Consider the following 19373-nt stretch of genomic DNA (forward strand, 5'->3'; position numbering starts at 1 on the left):
TCGATTTATTGACTGTCTAATAAAATGACAGACTGATTATCATCAATTAAAACCACAGCAAGTGGCATTTTCTGAAGAATGCCTTAAACTAACTACTTAATGCAGTGATAGACTGATTGATCGGTCAACTCTGCAAACTTTCTCAGATTGCCCTAAGGCTTGATATGTCAACTCTACATACATTTACTACTGTAAACATCATAACATCAATGCACATACCAGTTGAATTCATATGCTAGGAAGCAACTAAAATCAACAGGGTAAACTTCACATTCAGCTTTGCAATGATGTTACACATTTACTATAAATTTGATAACGGAGGAAGAGGAGAGATGAGAGTGTTGTGACTCTACTGAAGTTGTGTGAACAGATGCAGCAGCTTGGCTACAGGCTAGTGAAAGCCCCACATCCGGTGTTCTGTATATGTGCTAAATACACATGGTGGAAACAGCCTGTATTATTAATATTCACGTTTCAGGTTCTGACACTGTGATTATGTTTACGGTCATACGAACACTTTGGTCCAATATTATACAGTATGTGTGGCGCCTTTGGAGAATGCCGATACCGGCTGTTTACTTCTTTCACTTATAAGAAAATAAAAAGACAACTTTTTCTCCCATGACATATGGTAAAATAATCTGTCCAAATTTCCCCAACTGTAGCTCTAAAATCCTATTTTTAAGTGAATCTTTGGTATAAAATGCTAAAGAGAAATGTGATGTGGAAGAAGAACTGAGTGAGTACATGTACTTCTGTAGCTCTGTAGACGGCTGTTCAGGGTGGTGTTGGCGCAAACCTACTAAATATTTTAAGGATGTAAAAGTACTGGTGTCTTCCCCATATTCACTCAGCAGTGGTGGGCCACAACAGCCAGAAAACCGCTCCAGAAAATATAAAAATAACATATTAAATAAAGATGTATTTCAATATCTCCTGCAAAATGTATCTGCAGAAGGCCCACCGCTTGCATTGAGTGCTGCATGTTAACCGTGTGTAATGTTTTTCTGGGGGCAGCAACAGCTAGATTTTGTGTGCCAAACTCTATTGTAAATGTTACTCCCTGACACCTAGAGTAAAGCAATTAATACCAGTGGCTCACAGGCAAAATCTCTCCCTCCATCTTTCCCATTTGTCTCCTGCTCTCCTACTTTGCTCATAACTGGAAGCTTTCAGCGGAAAACACCGGTCTTTAATAATTTGTATTCATGTGTCATTGTGCTGGCTTCAGGCATTTTGGCTCTCAGATATGGCTGCTGATCCAACAAGCGCATTAAAACGCCATCAACAGAATTGCAACAAAACAAGCATGACATGCTAAAAACAAGTTATCAGCAAAATAAATCAGCTAACAGGAAACACACCGAGACACATGTAAAATGTTCCACCAATGGCGTGTGAGCAACAGCCTGAGAAAGCAAAGGTGTGTTAGTGTCTCATATGCACTGTCGGATTGTGAGACAATGGGCTCCTGGGCACAAACATGTAAATGCACCCCATCCCTCCTACATAGGAGCAAGAGGCCCAGACAGAAATAGACACAAAGCAACATTTTGTATCTTTTTGTTGTAGTTCTGGGTGTCTGTGGTTGTTCTGCCTGTCTCTGGTTGCTTTACATCTCTGTGTAGTCAATTTGCATCCCTTTTTGGTAATTGTGCATCTTTTTGTAATCATTTTGATTCTCTTCGTGGTCGTTTTGTGTCTTTTGTGGTTGTTCTGTGTCTATTTGTGGTTGTTCAGTGTCTTTAGTAGATGTTTTGCTTTTCTTTGTGGTTGTTTTGAGTCTCTTTTTGGTCGTTTTGCATGTCTCTGGTAATTTTGCGTGTCTCTGGTCTTTTGAGTCTCTTTGTGGTTGATCTGCATTTCTTTGTAGCTGCTTTGCCTCTCTTTTGAGTAGTTTTGCATTTCTTTGCGGCCGTTTTGTGTCACTGTCTCTTTTTGTGGTCATTTGATTGACTTTTCAAAAAGAAATGTTTACTGTCACTTCACACAGAGGCTCTGGCCCAGGGGCCCAAGCGTAGTTTCAATCAAAAAACATTAGGCCTGTTCAGTTATCCATCACTGTTCACATGTGGTATATCTGACATGTTGCTCAGAAACATACAACACACATACATCTGCACGCACACATATGCACAGACATCCTGAGGCTGGATAGTGGTTAACATATGTTCATCATGGTTGATTAACAACAACCTGTTTGGCACCGGGATAACTGACCTCCTCCTGCTTCAACAAGTGGCTTCAAGTCTTCAGCATCTTTTTTTGTGCATGTATGTTCGTTTATTGTTATTCCAACTGAAGAGCAGATGTGTGTCTGCTGTCACCATGTGTCAGTGTGTGTGTCTCTCAGTCTAAATCCCCACCGCCACATCAGAACAGTTGTAGTAACATCTCAGGTCCCCAGTCCATAGCCGTCTGAGCCACAGCGAACACGGCCGCCCCTAGCGTAGCAGATAGCCCCCACACTGCCATCTTCACCATCCTGCTCGCCTTCCCCCACGGCTGGCCTTGGTCCCGCGGCAAAGCTGCTGCCAGGCCTGAATGTAGAGAGGATATGAGCACAGAACAAGGAGGAGAGGTCAGACCATGAGGAGCGGAGACAAGGAGGGGTCAAGAGGATTCAAAACGCTTAAAAGCTCAACCAAAGGAGGATCAAGCTGCATTTTATTACTGGACTTGAAAACAAAAAGGGGTCAAGGGATGTCAAAACACTTGGAGTAGAGTCAAGGAGGGGGCAAAAACAATAATACACAAACATAAATAAAGTATAAACTACTCTTCACAAGGTCAAGAATGAACTTCCCCACACACTTAAAACTGCAACAGTTTATGGGGAGGAAGTACCAGAGCGCGAACACACAAAATATTGAACGGATATGGTTTGATATAATAAAAAGATCATAAATTTTAAGTATACTCGTCAGCCATTATTCATCACTTATTTAACATTTAGACACCAAGTCATCTCTCAGGCTTACTGACTCCCATTTATTGTCTGCTACAGTGAAATCAGGAGGTGCTATTTCTGTGTCTGCTAATTGAATTTTGATGAAACTACAGCGAATGATGTGCATCATTTTTAATATTACAGTTAGGCCTGAGGGGAATGTTACAGCATATTTTTGATTGCCTGTACATCACAGATAATATGTCAGACGCCACTGATCAGATTTTCACAAACCCTATGGGAATGAAGCCTCTCTTTGTTCTGTTCTGGCATATTTAAATGTGTACTTGATTGGCCTGATGGGGCTAGTACATCATTTGTTTACTTGTTATTGATTGGCCCATAAGGGGGTCAGTGTTTGTGGGGGATGACATACTCACTGTTGCTTTGTTTTGAAGAATTGTGTTCTGTGGATTTTGATGGTCAGGTTGAAATGTTTGTTCTTACAATCTCACAGCCGATTTTAATTTTAGCCCAACTTCAAAGAGTATTCAACAAGAACTCCCTTTTGCTTCACTCATCTGCGGGTATGTCTGTACTGTCTGTGCGTGTGGAGTACTTCTTCAGAGTCAGTAATAAGATTATGGTTACTATTTTTACCATGTCTGGAGGTGGTGGAGCCCTGGGCCTTGGTGAGGCGTTGGAGAACAGAGTCGGGCCTCTGGTGAAGGGTGGAGAGCTGAAAGGCCTGGAAGGTGCTGATGGACAGACTGGCCAAAGAAAAAAAGAGGAAGAGAAGGATGGAAAGAAAAGAGTTAATTGATAATGGAGAACAGAGTCAGATCTAAGGTGACACATGGGCAGCTGGAATGGTATGAAGAGATGGAATGAAGGATAAATACAGGTGAGGGAAAGATGGAGAGACAGCTAACTCAGTTGCTCCTGTGTATAGGAAGCTATGGAAGTAATGCATTATGGGACAAAAGTATCTTTCAGTATCAGTCAGTCAAGGCCTCTTGTCAGTGATGTCACTTCCCCTCCTGAACAATGACTGTAAGTAACGCTGAAGGACACAGACAAAGAGAAGGAGACAGATGGAGAGGCTTTGGATACAGCAAGATAAGGTGTAGCTGTGTATTCAATGTTTCGTCCTCAGAAAATATAAAATAATAATAATATAAAATAATATAAAATTTGGGAAAATGGTCACATGCTTGATTACGCATGCGCGCGCACACTCACGCACACACTAAATGTCCTGTGTATATCAGCAGCACTACTGAGCCTGCATGCGTTTTTAGAGCATCCCCTGTTGGTTACTGAGGGAATTACATCACACCACCTACAGTAAATATACACCAACTCAAAATATGTTTATGTGGTAAACTTTTCTATTAGAGTCATGTGTTCTAATAAAATTATTTAGCGAGTGAAAGTGCAGGAGCAGTTAGTCAAATAATGATTAGTTGATTGACAGAACACCAATCAACAACCATTTTGACATTGATTATATATTTAAGTCATTTATTAAGAACAAAATCAGTTTCCAGCTTCTTAAATGTGAAAATTTGCTGATTTTGTCTGATCGTGTCATTTGAAGATAAGATATGGAAAATTGTGATGGGCAGTAGTTACTGTGTGGGACTCCCGTTAGGAAGACTGGAAGATCAATTCCAATTAACTGCGTATATTTTTTCCCCCTTATTACTTGATTATAAGGACACTTTTGCACATGCTCACAAAAAGACACGTGCTGCAGTGTGTGTGCCCAGTATTTGATCCGCATTCATAAACCTATGGACGCTTATTTTCATTTCCCCTAAAAGCGTGATTTGAGATATTTTGGGGGGTTTCTAAAATATTGACAGCATGCTTTATTGACATTAATCTTATCACGGATCATGTGGAGCGTCAGACTTCATCCCGCCAGAGGAAACAATCACTGACCGACCGCAGTCCGCCCCACTCCCTCTCCAGTGCCGACAGGCTGTGAACGGTTCGTGGTCGTTTGCTACATGAAGATTACGCATAATCCATGCACTACTGCAACTGGGGTCTCTCCGCAGTGCCACGCAACTTTCTACATTCTTCCCAGAGGTGTGTCAAGCAAGCCAGAGACTCTTTTGAATGTCCTTCAGAACTCTTCAAAGTAAAAGCTTTCAATAAACTCAGCATAAAGCATTGCTGCAATAAACATTCTCACGCTTTTATTTTGCAGCCACAGTCATTTAACAGAAAGTGACTGTGTGAGTAACTGTATCTCTCATGAGTGATATCTATTTCAGCACCAGCCGCTATCAATTTATTTATTTTCTATTTTTCTGCTTTCAAAGCAATCTAGCCGCCTATTGCCGACCACTGCTGTAGATTAATTGGTTGATTGATTGATCAAAAAAATACTGATTAAATGTGTTCACAGTTATAGTTTTGACTGAAGTATGACCCAGTAAGAAACCTTGTTCACTTAATGTGGATGCATATCACATTTACATTGATATTTAAATTGAGCTCTTGTATTGATTTAACCTCACTAAGTTTACTTTTTTTTGAGCCCTGTGTCTTCTCATGTGTCCAATGAGCACACAGCTATGTATTTGTTTAATAGTATTAACATTATTATTATTAACCATTTTTACTTTCTATTCTGTGGTTGTCTCTTTACCTTTTCCGAGACTGCAGTGCTGCCCGCTTGGCCAGTAAAGATGGAGGGTACTGGTCGAACAGGTCCTGAGCCTGGCCAATCAGATGTTCGTATGGAAGATCCTGGGGTATGCGGGAGAGGAGGTGGTGAACCATGGCCATGTCACACTCTGTCTGCTTCACCTCCTTCTCTCTGTACAACACAATCTGAAGAGGAGAGGGGGGGTAACTGTTTTAACCCTGAAGCTGTGCCCTGTTTAACCTGGGAACAAACATGAATTAGATTCTACATACTGTCTACATACAGTACACTAGTGATACTAGCGAGGCAGAATGAGTGCTTAGTGGTGACATGGGCAGATGAAGAGTTAACCCCCCATGCTGTGAGCGGTACTCAGCCTTGGAGGAAACATGAACTACATTCTGCTTTGTTGTTTCACACACTTCAAACAGAACTCTCCCAGTGCCCAGCCCCTACACACACACATAAAAAAAACATCCTGCATATGAGCTAAATGTGCACAACTGCACACACTTATCAATATACACAAAGCCCTTCAGTTAAAAAAAGGCCTCTTCACACCCAAAAAAGGATGCATGTACACACACGCAAAATAAATGATTTCCACAAACACAAGTGCACACCTATAAGTTCCAGCAGTAAACATTTCTGCTAAATCAGTTGGTGTCAGCACCCAGAGGAACAAGTTTCAGAGAGGAACAAGTGAAAAAAGTATCAGAAAGCTTTTCCTTTGTAATCTGTTTCTCTCCTTCCTCCACAGACAAACATCAGTCAGCTCTCCTCGTCATTCTGTTTCCTGAAGCAGCCCTCATCCTTTAGCCTTTAATCTTCTCCCTCCGTACCTCCTTTTCTGTTCCCCTCTTTCACTCTCTCTCTCTCTCTCTCTCTCATCTGTTCATTAGGAGGTATCTAATTAACTAGTCCAGTGACTTCACAGTACTCCACCTCACTGTTAGCATGAGTAAACGTGTGTGTGTGTGTGTGTGTGTGTGTGTGTTAGTCGCAGCATGTATTCATGTGTGAGCGTCTTCCGTTACAGACAAAGTCACTGCCTCTTGTTAATTTCCTGTTAGCTTCTATGCCTTTTTACCGTAGCGGCAAGGTAGATGGGCATCAGTGGGTGTGAGGCCAGGAAGAAGTCGTAGAGTCTCAGGATGTGTTTGAACTCTGACAGCACGTGGCCGTACCATGTAATGAGCCAGGACAGTGCAAATATGGTTCCCACCTCCGCTCTGAAAGAAAAGGCAAATACACAGTATAAAGAGATATAAACAAACAGAACCACACATGCCACTAACAAAGATTGTCGGACAGGCTTTATATGTTTTCTTTTATTTGAATTTAACCCTTGTTTAACCTTAAAAGACTATTTACAGACTAAAAACAAAAACAGATAACACAAGAGACTTTACAAGAGCAGAATGACATAAATAGCCTAATAAAAAATTTTAATTTATAGTAGGAATTATGTGAAAACATATGGGCCGATTCTTCTTTCAGCTAGTGGTTTCAGACCGGTATGAAAACCATCTTGCCATCACATTACAATCGATAACAAAGAGCATGTCTCTCAAGTTGCTTTTCACACAGTATCGAAATGATTGAATGGCTGAATGGAAGGCAGGAAATCACTTTGAAAACTAATGGTACGCCAAGTGGTACATTAGTGGTGTGCAGTACTGTAAAGTCTAAGCATTTTTTAGTCAGTGGGATAAAATGTTTTTAAAAAATGCACTGGTATGAGTCGGCTAACCTTAGCCAGAAAAACACATCCATGAATTTAGAGTACTCACAAGAGACAGAATTTTAAAATTAATGATCAAAGCAGAGGGTCAGATACCCTGATTTGTAACCCCTAGCATGGTTCAAGCTCCACATATGCAGGATCCAGCAATTCCCAAAAATCGATAGTGTGTTTGGTTAGCCCCCTGAGAAACCCCTATGTAACTTTCAAACATGTCTTCAAGAAAGTTTGTAACACAGGATCTCCCTTAAAAATCTGTAGTCTCCAAGCTGAACCTGAGATAATCCCTAATGCCATCACACAGACTTGACAAGCTTCTCCACACATTACGCAACTTGTTTCACAAGAACAACAGTAAATACTTTAATTTAGTCATAAACTGATCTTCAAGAGTTTGGCTTAAAGTTCATGAAACACTGTGTTGCAAGATTTTCTCCTGACCACATCAATTCCTAAAGAATTGGCCTTTGAATTTGAAAGAAAATAAATTTTCTATACCTTCACATACTGTTTAAAACCCTCCCATGTTCTCTTCTGTCTTTCTTTATTGTGCACTGACATAAATATGCAGTTATTTTTGACAGAGTCTCAAGTAAATTGGATACCCTTAGAGGCTGTTGCTAAATATTGGATAGGAATAATCAGGGAGGAAGATGGATGAATACAAGGGGAAGGGAGTGACAACTGAAAAGAAGTCAGTGGGAGTGTTGGGGGAGGGGTACAGAGAGGGAGCAAAGGGCAGGGAGCATGTGTGATGAGAGGGACATAAGAGAGATACAATGAAGTCGGAGAGAGAAAATAAAGGAACAAAAAAGAAGGAGCAGGCGGAAAGGCAAAGAAGAGGGAGAGATAAGAAGGCAGGCAAGGGGAAATGGAAGTGCTCACAAAAACTCTGAAGTGGGGTGTTGGCATTTCAAAATGAAAATGTGTTGGCTGCCAAGCACACGGACCTTGTTGTTTATGTTGCCGTTTTTCTGCAAGTGCAATGTCTATTTTGTGCTTTTTGTGTTTGTGCGAGCTTGTATGTGAATAGATAGGTAGTTTATGGAGGTTGCTAGCACATCATCAATTATGAACAGGCAACAAGACAGCAAAGGTACTGTAGACGCAGTCATACACACACACACACACACACACAGTCCTCCCAGCCCTCAATACACACTTCACAATATTTACTATAGCTGGTTGTATCTTAAAATGCCTTTTTGTTGTGGTTTTATTAAAGTGCAAATACACCATTAATCATTATTTGGCTAATTACACCTCACAAACTAAGGTAAATGTGCTGAACACCTTGGTGGGACAGAAACGCCTCTGAAACAGCTGTTGGACCATCTGATATGAGAACTCCCCAATGAGACGACTACTGATATATTTTCTATTGACTTTCAATTCAAAAACAAAACACTTCCCATGAAGCTCAAAGGTGAACAGCAACACTTTGAGGCCCTCTAGTGGTTGGTACTTAAATTACATTATGTCCAAAGCGACGTAGACGGCATCAAAAATTGGGGTTTTTTTGTTTTAAGAAATGATACATAAGTAAGTGCCGACGTTCATTGGGAAGCAGCGTGTGTGTGTGTGTGTGTGTGTCTACCTGATCATGAAGTCATGTAGTTCTGTATCAACCTGTTCCAATATGGGCATCAGGTAGTTTAAAATGTGTTTAGTGCTGTCCATAGTAGGATCCATGAAATCTCTATAAACAGACAGAGAAGTCAGAGGAGACAGTTATAGAGTTATAGTTAAGTTATATAAGTATCACTGCTAAATCATTTGTAATATGTTTGATTAATTGGATCCATTAAAAATACATAAAATAAAACATATATATTCAACCTGAGATGATAATTGGACAGTGTCTCCAGCATGGCGATGGCCATCCGCTCCCCAACTACCAGCAGCAAAGAGACGGCCACATCATGGTAGCCTTGGTAGTAATGGAGCTGAGGGTTGCGTTTCAAAACCTCCAGTATGATGCCAATGAGATGCTCCTGATGCACAGCTCTCTCTGTGGCTGGCATACCTGAGACAGAGCCACGGATTAGCGTATATAATAACATACAATCTTGTTCAATTTGGAGACAGCAGCAGGTTCTCTCAGAGACTTTGAAAAAGGCCTCGGCTTCCACTGGGACATGGTAAGGAACTTCATGAAAACGCACAATGTAACTTAGCAATTACATTACTACCTAATTTATGTTCTGTATTTACTCCTGACTGCTTATAACCAGGCTTTAATACAAACCCAACACTGCTCAGTTGAGCTGTGAAAAGGTAAACATGACTTCCTTTCACAGCACGTGCATAAAATACAAGTTTAAGTGACAATTTGATAAACATGTACATACACAAAAGAAATAACTTCTGATAGTCATCAGATCATCATTTTACTTATTACTGCTAAATTGAAGGGCCTTGATTGGATTAATTCATTATCTTGTTATGTCATATTGAGATGTAAACTTTTTGATTTTGCTAGAAAACACATTGGCAACATTGTTTAACTGAAACATTCACTCCAATAAATCACACTGAACATGAACATCATTCTAACTTTTCTTACACCTTTTAACAGCAAAAGGCATGTTAAAGTCTGCATTTGCAGGGCAGTTTAATATTTAATTCCTAACAGAGATCAAAAAAATCAAACATCTGATACTGAAAGTCCAGCTTTCCCCTCACTACCTGCTGTTGTTTTGAATTAGTTTTTCCACACATTGCTTCCTCCTGGCAGAGAGATTTATATAGTCAGCACTGAATTTACAGCATATCAGTTAGATAAGACACCTCTTTGTTGCTATCAAAACTTTTTGATTTTACCCAACAACACAGGCGTCTTGTGACATAAGAATCTTCCCTCTTGCAGTTCATTAATTATTAAGCCTTGCCAGATATCTGCAAGTTGCTGTGAGTACAGGGGTACAGTTTTATAAATAGTACTCATCTTTAGACACGCACAGACATGCACACACACACACACACACACACACACACACACACACACACACACACACACACACACACACACACCTTTAGGGAACCGCTTCGTGGACCTCCTGACATCCAGGACTACTTGGTTGTAGTCCTTGTGGTTCTCCCTCACATCTTGACCTACAACAGAAGAAAATGTGTTATTGTTGTTAGTATTAAGTCATAGATTTATGGGTTTTACATCAAACTAGTAAATATAAGTATCAAATCAACCACTAACCAGGTTTATGTGGTAGATCGTACACATTGATATTCAGTAGCTTGGGCCAGACTTTCCTCCTTAGTTCGTCTGTGAGAAGGCCTCCCTTGCTGGCTGCTGCTCTCCTTAGGGTCTCAATGTCGACTGGATCACTGCACATTCAGAAGTGGACACTGTTCAATATGATGCACTACTTCAAAAGTCTGCCCACACAGCCCAAAACAATCTGTGTTAACCAGTCCTCAAAAACTATTTTATCAGAAAATCAGCAAATGGCTTTCAATAAGATCAACTATATCTTACAAATGAACTTATTTCAGGAATAAAGTGCAATTTTATGTATTCTAGTCAAATCAAGTTTATTTATTTATAAACCACATTTAAAAACAACCAGAGTTGACCAAAGTGCTGGACAAGTTATACAGTTGAAGACACAAAAATTAAAACCAGATAAATTAAAACAGGCCAAACAATTAATGACAAACAGCAGTAAGAATGAGTGCATACACAGTATTCTAGCAGTAATGTTACGTAGTGTATGTGCATAAGAAACACATTCTTATAAGCAGAATATGACCCTGATTTACTTGTTAAAATTGATGGAGGCGCAGAGCTAGCCTAAAACATTTTTTTATTCACGCCACCTCTGCCTGACAGATACAGCATGATGTGTGTCCACACATGTCTGAGATGAATGGATAAAGGAAATAGTTGCGTGTTTTACTCTTGTGCAATTACACATGAATTCATAAAAATCAGTTCTGCAAGAGCTTTCCTGTCCCATTTCTCCATCAAGTCCCACGTGCCTCCTGACACCGATATCTTCGTGATCCTCTTCCCACTATTCCTCTGGGCACATGTGAGTGATCTTCATGTGTGAAATTAGGTTAGTAGGGAGTGATGAAGGTCCCTATCTGTGGATAAATGCATACCATCTAATTGTGGAACAGTGAGCAGGAGAGGGAGGTGCATTCCCACCTGTGGGCCATTGCTCTAGTGCTAATGAGGCATTTTCTACAACGGAAATTGTCATAACTTTTTAGATTTCTAGAAATACATTCAAATCAAAGCAGATTTTTTGTGAAAGCTACTGTAATTCATCATTAGAACACAAGGTACTAGTACTTTTGTGTTTCTAATGCAGTCCCAATCAAAAATCAAAGGGTCTCATTAGCAGCATTTGTAGTAGTTTCAGATGAGCAATGGTTTAAATAAGCAGCAATCAAGAAGGTGGTGTAACGGAATGTGACAAACTCCCGGGAAGGAAAATTAAATTAGCTTTAAAAACAGCTCAAATGAATATGTCCCCCTGGATGCCATTCAGGGCAGAAAAAAAGTAAGCATCCTTAACAAACCTGATCAAAGCCTGGTGGATCTCTGCCAACTTCTGTTTCCTCCCACAATCTGGTTTTGTAAAAGAGGGGCAGAGGTGGAGGAGAGAGAGAAAGAAAGATGTGGGAATACAAAGATAAATGAGAAGACATGGAGAGTAGAGAGAGAACAAGCTGGCGTTATATATATATATATATATATATATATGTGTATCTGTATAACAGACATACAGATACACATACTAAAGTATTGTTTCTAGTGTGGCAAAAAATAATTGATGCACAATCAAAATCAATCTAAAATAACTGTAAATGTTTTTATTAAACATTTGAAGTATGACTTTTACAATGCAATTTCCTCGTTTTGAATTTTCTGCTCTACATGATTTGCACAGACAGATAAAAACTGGGGCATTTCCCTACTGAATCCCTATTAAATACTTCTTTTGACTAACCCATTTAGTGTCTTTCATGCAAACAATGCCATTACAAAGAACAAATGAGTCACGGAATTGTTATGTAAGTGCTATGCAGTGAGATTGCATCAAATTCAATTTTAAGTGTTAAAATGGCTTGAAGGGTTAAGCCGGTGTTAAGTGATGATTTGTTAGATTTCAGGTACAGGGAATAAAATCATATCCATCCTCATCTGTCTGGTTACCAGCTGCAACTTTCCAAAATTGTCCACGTTGGCTGACACGCTGCCACGCAAGCGCCACTGGCAGATATGTGGCTAAAGTTTACTTTGACAAAAATGTAAATAAAAAGACAACCGGCGGTTGGATACAAGGAAGGAAAACACCGTGATAGCGCGACAACTCGCGATTCGTGTCTTGTACTATAACGTTAGTTTGAGTCAGTTAGCTTAAGCAGCTGTTAACTAAAACTAACATTACGTTCACTGACATTTCGCCACAGACTGTGCAGGTCAAGTGTCTGTCTGTAAGCTACACGTACAGTAGATACAAGTAAATATACGTGCTTTTTTAAAGGATGAACTAGCTTTAAGTGACTAACATTAGTCTGTATGTATGTATGTCCAGCGTTTTAACGTTTCACCTAGCTAACTTATCGGCTGATTTAACGTTACCTCTTGTGATAGATCCATTCCCATCCACCCCAACTCCTGCGTTTTGTTTCTTCCTCTTGAGCCTTTTCATCCCCTTTAAAAGCTGACTACCGAATGACCAAGTGTGTGTTGTGCCATAGGCAAATTAACATACAAAAAATATGTCTCTAAACAAGTAAAAAATATATATATATATTTGGCTCTACGTGACCGTTTCTCTCAGCAGCTGTCCCTGAGCGAATCAACCTAACCAGATCACCTCTCAACGCTGCTATTGGGCAGAAAAGACATGTGACGCAGTGCACGAATGCCATTGGCTTTTCATGGGCTCGCACCCCAAGCTAACTTGACTGTAGTTTTGATGCTCTAATATTTGAGCTAAAGTTAGCAGTGTTTGTTTTATTTTCTTTAAATTTTTGCCTTGTAAAGGCATTGTCTTGACTGAAATGCGTTTAGTAAAAACAAATATTTATTTTGAATGTTTTCATATTTTCTACTAGACGATAGTAAAGCGCTACATAGCAAGTGTTAAGGAAATTAGAATATTAATATGGACAATATGATATGTCAATGATAATGTGTCATTTTGGTAATATGGGCAAAAGGGTCTGTGGCCATTTAAGTGCATGTATTGTTTGCAGTACTTTTTTCACTCTCTCTTTCTCTTCTGAATGTAAAAAAATACTAAAATGTATATTTAATACAATGAGAAAAGACAATAACACTGATATTGATATTGACTTGCAGAACGCTACATGTGGAACAATACAAAACTACTAAACCACTTGAAATATCCAGTATCAATGTGTACATGTGATTTCAACATTAATTATTTTATCGATTGTATATTAGAGTGCAGTTGTGGGATCTGTATTGTTAATGGATGGTTGTATAGCATTGTATGTACTTATGTGCAAGTAGAGCCATCTTGTTGACCTACTGTAGGGGAAGTACATGCTCTGAACTGCACTGACTTGCATCTGAAAACTAGTTTTTCTAATTGTCGGGTACAGGGTCATTTCAGGACATCCAGTACAAAAGCTGCATGGAGTGGCTTGCAGCCCTGAGTACTGCCTCTCAGGTCACACTTGGTTGCATACAAACAAATTGCTCACAGTGGCAAATCCAAACCACGACTATGGCCTTGGCCCTAACAAACAAATTTCATACCTAAATAAACATACATTCCTCATCAAACTCCAAGGAGACCAAGACTAAAGTTGGGTGTGATTCCAGAGGGAAAATATATTGCAGAGGTATTTCTTCAAAGGATGTAGGCCTAATGGGTGGGTTTAGCATGGACTATGGATGTCTCCACCTTCACAAAGTGCACCTTCTGCTTTATTGTCTATCCATGTATTCATGCTATTAGCAACAACATAATAATTTATTTATGGATTGGTGGAGCTTGTGCTCCACTCCACTAAATCAGATCACTCCACTATACATATTTGTGTTCAGTTGGTTAGTAATACAACAACAACAAAACAAATAAACTATTGGTACATACATATAAAATAACTAAGGTAGGCTACATGTTCTCTATCACAGCCTGTCAAAGGATTATAGGACTTTGTAGAAAGTTAAATTCAACAACAACAATTGTGTATATATATATATATATATTTGTTATGGCAAAGAATTCCGACTATACAATGCCCATTTGTAATGTGGTTGATTAATTGGGATTCAGGAAGACCTGTGTGAGTTTTTGTGGCACAGCTAATCAGGAAGTGGATTGGGACATCGGCTCGATAGGGGGATGCCAGTTGAAACACAGACCTGGCAACCCTGCTGCACCTTGGGCTGTAGTAGTGATGAAACGCCTTATCACTACTAGCTTTTGAGCCGCCCGCAAATACTCATTCAGCTCTTGGTGCTGCGGGTGGAGACAGAGAGAAACGGGTGACAGCGACCAGCAATGTCAGGCAGGTAAAAGCGTGATTGAAGCTGCTGAGATGAGCGACAGAGCCGTGATGAGAGGGCCCGTAACCCGCGGAAGGAGGACGACTATCACCGGCGGCGGAGCTGCCAACGCGAAACAAGCCAACGGGAGCAAGTGTCACGATGCCGGGGAGAAACCCCTAGCGATAAATTCTGCTAAAGCCAAAACAGAGGTGTCCAAGCATGCAAGTAACATCGGGAAGGTGGACAGACAGACGGGGATGCCAGGGCAGCAGCAGCAGCTCACAAACTGTCAGAAGAAACAGAGCAGTGCGGTGGAAGATATCCACGAGAGACTCAGGTAACTTAACGTTAACGTGCCAACATCACGTACGCAAACTAACTAATCAGAACAAGCTACATTTCAAATATACATTTGCTGCTTTCATGTATTGTATGTGTGATTTAACTTTAGGCCATTTGTGTGAAATATTCGTTTCCATTGGCTTGTCTTTAGCTAATTCCTTGGGGGGTTAGCCTGTGATCGTTTGTCAGAGCAGTCCTTAAATCAAGTGGGACTCAAAAGGGGCCACTCCAATGTCCTGTAGCACTCCACAGGTTAAACAACAGAAAACCAAGATACTACAATCTATGACTGCATATTTCTGTAGAATAAAACTTTACCTTGAAGTCTGGACATTTACCTCCAACGTCTTATGGTGGCATGGACCGCTTCCATGTCCAAATCCTTCCTTGAATGAAAGCCTACATGTTAGTGGTGTGCTACTGGTATTTATTAAGTCCATTTAGGAGTGAAGCCCGCACATGATCAATTGGTAAGTCTAATGTTAATGTCCCTTGATGGTGTCTAACTTGTTTTGTACTGACATGCCAACACTAGATTTGGAAATACTAAGAAAAAGTTTTGTTTTTTTTTAATAAAAAAAAAATGCTATGATCATAAATAATAAAAACGATTATTAGAGTCTTGCCAACTAGGTGAGGTAAGGCTCCAGTGTAACTTTAACAGGAAATGTGAAACAACAATGGCATGTGCTTTTGCAATACTATGCTTGCTGACTACCTCTCTGTCTGCACGTTCTTCTCCTGGTCTGGTTTTGCCATGCGTGTGTCCTGGCACTCATTGAGGAAACCCCTTGTTCTTCTCTTTAAATGCTCTTTCCCTTCCTTACTTCATTCAAGAGAGTCTAGGAAAGTAAATGTCAAAGCCTATCATTAATAAATAGAAATGCTTAAATATTTCACAAATAAATGGTTTTGTGCTTCATAGTGTGTCCTCAGCACTGTCATGTCAAATTAGTAAAATGTGTAATTTAATTTTTACCATGATGCTCAATACACCCCCACTCTAAATCACCCTAACCATGAGTCACCGATTTGTCTGAATCATGCAGCCTCCTTCAAACCAAATACAAACATACCGTCTTCAAAATGCAAAGTCAGTCCTGTTGGTCTCTTCATAATAACACTTCTAGTCACGTTTAACTTCAAGGGATGCAGTTGAATGTTTTCTTTGAGAGTGCGAGGGATTTACTTATATGATGTGCCCTGTGATTTCATCCCATAGCTTGTAGAGATAAACAGGCAGGAAAGAATGTGAAGAGCTTGGATTTCCACCCCCCCCTAAAATCATCAGTAAAACAGTTTGAAACTGTGTTTCCCTGCAGCTGCCACACCCTCCAGGAGTCTCTCTTGAGCTCAGCCAGTGGCTACAGCAACTACAGAGGAATCCTCAACTGGTGTGTCGTCATGCTGGTGAGTAGAACTACGTGTCCATTGAGAGCTGAAAATGTACCACACTGGGATTTCCAAAACTTGCAAACGTAGTTTTGTCTCGTTGAGTCTCCCTTGGAAACGCACACAAACACACATACAGTACATAAAACTGCTAACTACTGTAGCCCATTTTAACTGCTGCATGAGTGCTTTTGGTCGTTGCTTTAACCACAAAAGCAGAAATGCCAGCCCCACACGTGTACAGTACGCACCCTCCTGGGTTTTGGAGTTGGACCTGAAAGTTGTCTATCTGAATTGTCTGTGAGAAGTCTGATAAGTTGCTTTATCTGTATTATCCTGCTTCACACAAGTAGGTTCACCACATGTGCATGCACAGTTACTCCCTCATGGTCCTGTTGCCAGTGAAGTGTTTCTCAAATTCTAAAATAAGACTAAGCTGAAAGATTCATCTTCTAGCAGGGACCGTTTTAGTTTAGCCCGCGTATGCATGACAGTTTACGCTTAACAAACCCTAAGCTTGTTTGTATGATCTAAGGACCATTAAAAGCAGCATCAGAAGCTGCTTGTAAAAACTTATGAGAGAAGCACTCTGTATGATAAGAGAATAAACTAGCAGGCGCTCCTGTTAAAACTGGCTTTGCTACAGTGCATGCACTATACTGTACACATGTGCAGCTGCAATTGTACACCATGTTGAAGATCAGTGCAAAATAGGCCAGTTTCAGGATGTACTACGATGGTTGCCACGATGAGTGAGTTTTGCTCTGTGGCATTTATTTCAGACTCTGTTTTACCATTAGCTTTTCAAACCAGGTACCAATACCAACATAAGTGTTACGGTTAAATATAGGGTAAATATTTTAAAGTTATGTATCAGTTGTGTTAGATGCAGAATCGCAGTCTCTGAGACGTGTCACAGTTAAATATGATCCCTTGGTTGGTCACTTCAAATCAAGTGAAATGTCCTGCATTTGTTTGCGTGCGCACGCCCGTCCATCTGTCCTGCAGTACCCCTGAACATGCAGTCACTGTTAGGATTTTGATTGGCATGGAGGATACATATATCCACTTAGCCATAATCCTAATGAAATTTAAATGGACACAGGCTATAAATACTGCGTGTATTAGTGTGTGTTTCTGTCCATGTGCACACATGCATGCACAAGGATTATTATTTTTCCCTGTACTTTGTGTACAGTATATGTGAGTGTAGGTTTGGGTTTGTGTGTGTGTGTGTGTGTGTGTGTGTGTGTGGTTGTAGTGTAGGGTGTGTGTGTGTGTGTGTGTTTGTAGTGTAGGTTTGTGGTTTTTTCCAAACGGAGTCTAATTTTGCAGTTTTCTGACGGGATTAATCCCATCTTTGAACGTTTTATATTGCCCTGTTGACCACATCCTCTACTTTGTGGTCACCAGGGACGGTTGATGCTGCTTGGTTCAGGCTGTTTTTAGGAAGCCTTCAGGATTAGGCTGTAAGAGTGTGAAGTGGAACCACACAGGTGGGGGTGTACATTTAGAGGCTTAGTTGTGTAATTTGTCCTCGATTACTGGGGCCGTCAGCTAAATTCCTAAAATGTCAGCTACAGCAGCACATTTCTAGAGATGAGAGATAAGATGTGGCATTTTTACACTCTGAATGTTGAAGACAAGTGTTTACAAATATTACCAATTCAATTGAAGCCTTAAAATGTAGGTGGTTGGAGGAAAAAAATCCACTAAGCACCTTCAGAACAGCTAGGCTCCTACTTTTAAATAATTTAAATAATTAATGCATGTAAACTAAGTGTACATGTTTGACTGCTCTTGTTGAACGAGCCTTTCTTGAGTTGTTTGGAGAATGAATAAAACGTTAGCTGCGTGCTTCACTGATTTCCATCTGGAAACTGGGAAATCTATGAATTTGGGTGTTCATGAAAGCACTCTTTAATGTAGTCTTCTAAAATAAGCTCATGGTTTTTACCGTTGTGTACTCCCCATGAGATACGTACATATTCCACTGCAGATCCACCAGCTTTGCATACAGCACCCGACAAATACTGTCTGAAGTTCTCCTTGGTCTGCAGTCATGTCCACCTGTCCATTTCAAGGCTTAAAGCTCTCACTAACCACACACATACATTGTTAAGCATATTCAGATTGGTGCCACTACATCTGTGCTAGTGAACCAACAAAAAGATTAGTGTTTCAAGATGCTGTGCTGTGCCAATGATCAGAAGATATTTGGCACAGATACAGTGTTGACCCAGCGTGTGGTACAAACAACTGATGCTTCAGCTGGTTCATATCATTAAATGACCACAAGGACGGTGCATAGCAAAGCAAAACTTTCCGATGCCAGCTGCAATTTTGTTTTCACACTCTTTCACTTAGCATACACTAAGATAGATAACTGTCAGAAAATAAATGGCTACTTTGTTTTGTTGAGTCTTTCCACAAGGTTTTTTGGATTATGCTGACTGGTTATGTAGATGCAGAACACACGTGATGCAAGTCAGCTGTAGTCTGTGCTGTGTGTTGAAGGAGAACCTTTTAACAGAAGACCATGCAAAATGGTTGATCATTCAATCTTTGCTGGCACCAGTTCTCTCAGCTATGTATGTCAGGGTCCTAATGTTCAGCCAACCCTGGTAGCTCTTTCTATTTTTAAACTTGTCATCCACCAAATCTGACACGTCTCTCATTCACAGCTAAGGACATGGAGTTACAGTTTAATTAAGTTCATTACTAAAACTTTATTAAACAGAGTCCCAGGCAGGCAAAATACACAGATATTCTTATTACAGATGATTCAAAGGTATATTAATGATTGTGATCATTATATTATTTGGATATTATTTGATTTAAT

At 40.1% G+C, this 19373-nt stretch overlaps 2 protein-coding genes across 4 annotated transcripts in view; one reads left to right on the forward strand and one right to left on the reverse strand.

Moving 5' to 3' along the window:
- Positions 1-1670: 1670 nt before the first annotated feature.
- On the reverse strand, positions 1671-13144 carry zgc:63863 (uncharacterized protein LOC393372 homolog). Of its 2 annotated transcripts, XM_046059479.1 has the most exons (10): positions 12911-13144; positions 11845-11893; positions 10511-10641; positions 10330-10410; positions 9136-9322; positions 8894-8995; positions 6643-6784; positions 5553-5737; positions 3551-3660; positions 1671-2540 (listed from the first exon to the last, which is right to left on the reverse strand). In XM_046059479.1, the coding sequence occupies exons 1-10, from the start codon at positions 12978-12980 to the stop codon at positions 2374-2376; spliced, it is 1224 nt and encodes a 407-aa protein (XP_045915435.1). In that variant the 5' UTR covers positions 12981-13144; the 3' UTR covers positions 1671-2373. The 2 variants fall into 2 exon arrangements, with proteins under 2 accessions (XP_045915435.1, XP_045915436.1); XM_046059480.1 differs by lacking the exon at positions 3551-3660.
- A 1516-nt stretch (positions 13145-14660) lies between these two features.
- dgat1a (diacylglycerol O-acyltransferase 1a) overlaps positions 14661-19373 on the forward strand; it is a 17043-nt gene continuing 12330 nt past the window's right edge. The window contains exons 1-2 of one of the 2 annotated variants that reach the window (XM_046059249.1): positions 14661-15134; positions 16462-16549. In XM_046059249.1, coding sequence (XP_045915205.1) covers positions 14848-15134; positions 16462-16549 — 375 coding nt within the window. In that variant the 5' untranslated portion in view covers positions 14661-14847. The remainder of the gene's footprint in view (positions 15135-16461; positions 16550-19373) is intronic. The other variant, XM_046059248.1, reaches the window with a different exon arrangement.

The sequence above is a fragment of the Micropterus dolomieu genome, linkage group LG09 (genome assembly GCF_021292245.1).
Source record: "Micropterus dolomieu isolate WLL.071019.BEF.003 ecotype Adirondacks linkage group LG09, ASM2129224v1, whole genome shotgun sequence".
NCBI classification, from domain to species: Eukaryota; Metazoa; Chordata; class Actinopteri; order Centrarchiformes; family Centrarchidae; genus Micropterus; species Micropterus dolomieu.

Bases quoted from the DNA above. Each gene is read 5' to 3' on its own strand.
- zgc:63863 (XM_046059479.1), bottom strand. From the start codon at position 12,980: ATGAAAAGGCTCAAGAGGAAGAAACAAAACGCAGGAGTTGGGGTGGAT. The intron at 10,411-10,510 runs GTTAGTGGTTGA...CTTCTGTTGTAG, and splicing joins CGATCTACCACATAAACCTG to GTCAAGATGTGAGGGAGAAC. The intron at 5,738-6,642 runs GTAAAAAGGCAT...TCTCCTCTTCAG, and splicing joins CCATCTACCTTGCCGCTACG to ATTGTGTTGTACAGAGAGAA.